Below are 4,772 nucleotides of genomic sequence, written 5' to 3' on the forward strand. Positions count from 1 at the left end.
GTCCTGTATCAGAGCTAACAGTATTAAATGAAAAGCAGAAAACAAATACTTAGCAGGTAGGTGAAGACTTGTGTACCACAGCCTATGTAAAAGCTACATGCAGTGACTGATTCTGTGTAAACACATCCTTCAGCTCTTAAAAACATCTGATGAGCTGGGAGACTCTGCTTTTGACTTCTGTACTTTGTCTTTAAATCAAGATGCACTAATTTGCACTCCTTATCACATAATGCCATGACTTTTACAGCAGTCAGCAGGGATGGGGCCCTGTTTCTGCACAGCAGCTGAAGAAAATGTCAAGTACAAAGACACACACTGCTCCCTTGATACAAATTAGCTGATCACTAAATGGGGAAACAGGGAACTCTGACCCTATTAGAGCAAAATGTGGATAGTGGATTAACACTCCAGACTTCTAATTAATCACAATGTGTCTCATCCTTCTGATTGCAGCTGAGTAGGCCATTCTTCTAAGGTAAGCCCACAGCTGTCCAGTGTTAGCACTCAGCTGTCAGTCCAGCTCCTTGTTCTGCTGTTGGCTGAGGAGACAATGTTGCAGCCCTGAATGTCTAAAAAGTAGGTTTCAGAAATACTCAGAAACATTCTTACATGTGAACTATACTTTTATTGTGTGAAGACTTAAAAAACTCCATAAATCTTAAATTCTAAGAACTGAATAACACTGTGCACTGTTTATGCTATTTTCCCATACAGAAAAAAGTACAGACCAGTACTGATCATAGGTTGGTTTTTTTTTCTATAACATGCACAAAGTATTTAATACAAACTACAATAACATCAAAGTTTTACAGCTTTACTGAAATGGGAATTCCAAAATTTATTATGCACACACTGAATTTATTTGAAGATGACACAGATTAATCTAAGTTTGATATTATTTCTCAGGTAAAACATATATCACTGAACTGCTACAAGAAGATACATATTTATGTACTTATTTTTTTATCCAACTTTTAGACCATGTTTCAAGAGGAATACTGCAAATGCACTGAAGCCATTGAGTCAACAGACACTATGCTGACCCCATAAAATATTTCAGTAATAGGATCTCTCTTCTCAGTCTTAAGGCATCTGAAATTCAAACCAAACTGAGCTTCTCAATGTCAAAAGTCAAACTAAATTCTCTCCACAGAAAGACACAATATATTAGTTTCAAAATGAGCTATCTTAAGGCAATGTGCCACTGCCACAGGCTGCATACAAACCACAGCTATTCTGTCCTTCCCTCACCTGTTTTGGTTTCTAAAATGTAACAGAGAAATCTCAGTGATGGAAGAAAAAACGTGCACAAATGTATTCAGACAAAAGAAGGAGTTAAAAACTTAATCTAAAGTCTACAGACCTTAAACAAACTCCATATAATATGCTTTTACTATTCATAAAAGGAGTTCCCTTTTTCGTTTCACACTACAGAAAAACAGCACTGCACTGTAACACTGATTCTTCAGTTATCTATAAAACAGTGGAAAAATAAGAAAACTAAAATCTAACTGAATTTGTTACATAGCATCACTGGACTTTCAACCCACAAGGATATCAGTAGGGATGGTAACGGGGCCCTGGGTTGTAGGAATTGTAGCCATATTGTCCATAGTGGGATGAGTAGGATTGTCCTTGTCTGTGCTGCTGGTAGTTGTTACCCCAGCCTCTATCTGGCCTCTGATTAGCTCTGTAGTCACCTTGCCAGTTGTATCTGTCCCCTCTAAAATATCTGCCATCTTGAAACCTGCAATGAGAAGATAGATCCAAGTCTGACATAAATTATATTTTAAAAAAAAGTTATAATAAACTCTTACATTTGGCAGTTTTCATGAAAACTGTCACGTAACTGTTAACACACTCAAATATTTATATGTATATATGACAAACTCATGAAAACATACCTACAGTCATCTGAGATCACTCATGAATTTCTCACCCAACACAACATTTGGACAGTCTGTTTCTTAACACAAAGTATTCCCAGGCATTAGGTGAACTGCTGGAAGTTTTAAGAGGGACTCAGACAGACCATAAATCTAAAAATCAACCCCAAGGCACATATGCAGTGCATCAAAGCCAGGTTCCATGCAGGAGATTCAAGGCTGAAAGCTTTGGTAAAGCAGGCTTGAGTATAGTTACAGCCACCTAACAGCTCTGAGTCCTGGAATTTGAATATTCCCTCAAATACACACTACTGCTAAAACACTGCTTCTTTATCAGTTGTACTTAGCCATTGTTCAGTCTCAATTTTGTCTTTTCAGCTCTACCTCAAGTCCTATCAAGGCTTGAGCTGCCTCATAGTCATTTTGTTTGCAAATGGTGTGGTGCAGACAAACATTTGCAAAAAATTCACTTTGTGACCATAGTGTAGGTGTAAGAGTTCATCAGTTCAAAGAGCCATGAAGTTTTGAAGAACTTCTTAAACTATCACCTGTTTTTAATCTGTGATTCTGTGTTTTACTTAATGACAAGCTTCAAAGGTGAGAAAAAGTTACAATGTTGTCCTCCTTTTCTCCAGGTAAGGCACAAATCCTATTTAGATATTTAGCTAAGGAGTTTTTGCAGTTGTTGGCTGGACTGAGTTTAACTACTTTATATTAAAGGCTGATGTTAGTATTCCCAAATGCACTATATGCTGTAATTGTTGCTTTTCAGTCCCTCAAAAATCTCTCCAAAATCAGTACAAAGCTGCAATTACATCTTGAAGAAATAATTCAAAGTATTTTGCTTTGGCAGGTAACAATGTACTTGCCAGACAGATTGGATGATTGATTTTACAATCTCTTCTACTGAATAAAAGAATTACAGGCTAATCTTGAAAAATACAGCAAATATTTAGCTTACAAATGAAATGCTTTCTGGGCAGCTAGTAATAGATAATCACATTAGCAGCTTGTTCCTTTGCACACCTTCCTGCCAGTTATCATCCAACATAAGATAGGCTGCTTAGTTTTGCAGAAGTCTCATCCTTCCCCTCTGGAAAAATGTTTCTGGCTGAGCAATAAAAAACCCCAGGGCAATGGGTTCAGTGGTTCCAGCTCATTCTTTACTAAGAAGCAAATAATTTAGTTCTTTTATACACAGTGCAAAAATTTTGCCAGTCAATACAGACAAAATGTAAAGCCTCATTACTTTTCAGAGAAGACTATATTTCCTCTTAAACACAGTTACCTACAGAGTAACAAGGAAATACTTCAATTAACAGGACAGACTCTTATACTGCTGACATTAATAATCATTTAAGTGTATTTGTGAAATGACCACAATTAAAAAGAAAAAGCAGTACCGATCTCTGTTTCTCTGGTTGCCACCAGATCTGTTTCTCCATTCTTCAACTATAGGAGGGGGGTCTGCAGGGCGTTTTAGATATTCTTGGTATTCTTCATCATCCGCTGTGAACCGATGAGCAAACATCGTCTCATAATTTGGGGGCATGTCAGCCAAGGAAGTCATTCTGAACACTTGAAACATGAACACAACAAAAGTGGCTTTAGCAATGTATGAAGACTCTCGTTGTAATAGCTACCAAAATCCATGGCGTGAAAATGAAGGACAAGGAAAAGTTGCACTCAGATTAACACAGCTGCTGGGTTTTGGGAAGACAGCATAGATACCTCACAGAAAAAAGTACTTCAGAACATGCTCTCCATCTACTCCTGACACTGACTTCTGGCAGGAAAACAATTCCTACAATCAGCTTCAAAAGCTTGCTAAAGTAGAATATCATGCAAAGCCTACAGATACACATAACCAGCAAGACAGGCAAAATAATCAGATTTATTCACAGTAATTTATGTGTTAATAACTTGATTCAGGGAAAGGTCAGCACCTAAGAGGATGCTATATTACCTTATAATATGCCTGTCTGATGGGATTTGTGTTTAAGGCCTTAGTTTCCTTATTTTTGTATATATGCATTTGCCATTCAGATGTTGGTACTACCTGGTACTGTCCATCAGCAACATCTGCTGATAATAGTGATTCAGAAAGCTCTAAGCCCTCTGTTTTAGTGAGACCCACATAATTTAGAGCATTTACAGTATCCGGCTCTGGACTCCCAGAACAAGCTCTTCCGCTGCCTCCCAAAGATTTGCTGGCAGGACCCCAAGAGCTAAAATATACAAAATATACACCAGTCTGGGGCTTCTGCCCGTGAGCAGCCTGGGCCAGGTCAGCGGGGTGTTCTCGGGAATCCTGCGGGGCTCCTGCGGCCCCATTCCCTGCAGCAGCCCCAGACATTGGTGTCTGCTGCCTCAGAGCCCCCGGGCAGCCACACCTCCCTGAGGCACGTGTAGGAGTTATTCCTGCAGGAACAACTCATCCTCCTTTCCTCTGCCAGGAGCTAACCTCGTTAGTTTCTTTTATTACGGGCTACCTCCAAGGAACTTCGCTGCTCAAGCCTATGGCAGTCGGGGGTAGCACTGCCCTGGGGACCCGCCGCTACAGCTTCCCCTGAGCAGCTGGAGGTGCTCCCCTCCATAAATAACACTTTATCCTGTTAATATAATATTCATCCCGCAGGGGCCCGTACCGGGGACACCCGGCACCCTCCTGCACCCAAGGCCAGGCAGACAGCGACGGAGGGGGCTGGCTGCCCCAGGGGGGCTCCGCCGGAGCCCCCTCCCCTCACAGCGGGCCGCACAGAGCTGAGGGAGGACGCGGGGGTCGCTCCCGCTCCCTCCTCCCTCACAGCCTCCTTCCCTTCCCCGCACCCGCCCCGCCGCCCCTCACCGCGCCTCAGCCGCCGGAGCCGCCGCCGCGATCCCGCC

At 41.5% G+C, this 4,772-nt stretch overlaps 1 protein-coding gene across 2 annotated transcripts; it reads right to left on the reverse strand.

The window, feature by feature from the left end:
* Window positions 1–605: 605 nt before the first annotated feature.
* On the reverse strand, window positions 606–4,772 carry RAMAC (RNA guanine-7 methyltransferase activating subunit). Of its 2 annotated transcripts, XM_041469292.1 has the most exons (3): window positions 4,735–4,772; window positions 3,290–3,464; window positions 606–1,747 (listed from the first exon to the last, which is right to left on the reverse strand). In XM_041469292.1, the coding sequence occupies exons 2-3, from the start codon at window positions 3,454–3,456 to the stop codon at window positions 1,558–1,560; spliced, it is 357 nt and encodes a 118-aa protein (XP_041325226.1). In that variant the 5' UTR covers window positions 3,457–3,464; window positions 4,735–4,772; the 3' UTR covers window positions 606–1,557. The 2 variants fall into 2 exon arrangements, with proteins under 2 accessions (XP_041325226.1, XP_041325225.1); XM_041469291.1 differs by lacking the exon at window positions 4,735–4,772 and having other exon boundaries at window positions 3,290–3,474.

The sequence above is a fragment of the Pyrgilauda ruficollis genome, unplaced genomic scaffold, assembly GCF_017590135.1.
Source record: "Pyrgilauda ruficollis isolate IOZ18807 unplaced genomic scaffold, ASM1759013v1 scaffold23, whole genome shotgun sequence".
Classification (NCBI taxonomy): Eukaryota; Metazoa; Chordata; class Aves; order Passeriformes; family Passeridae; genus Pyrgilauda; species Pyrgilauda ruficollis.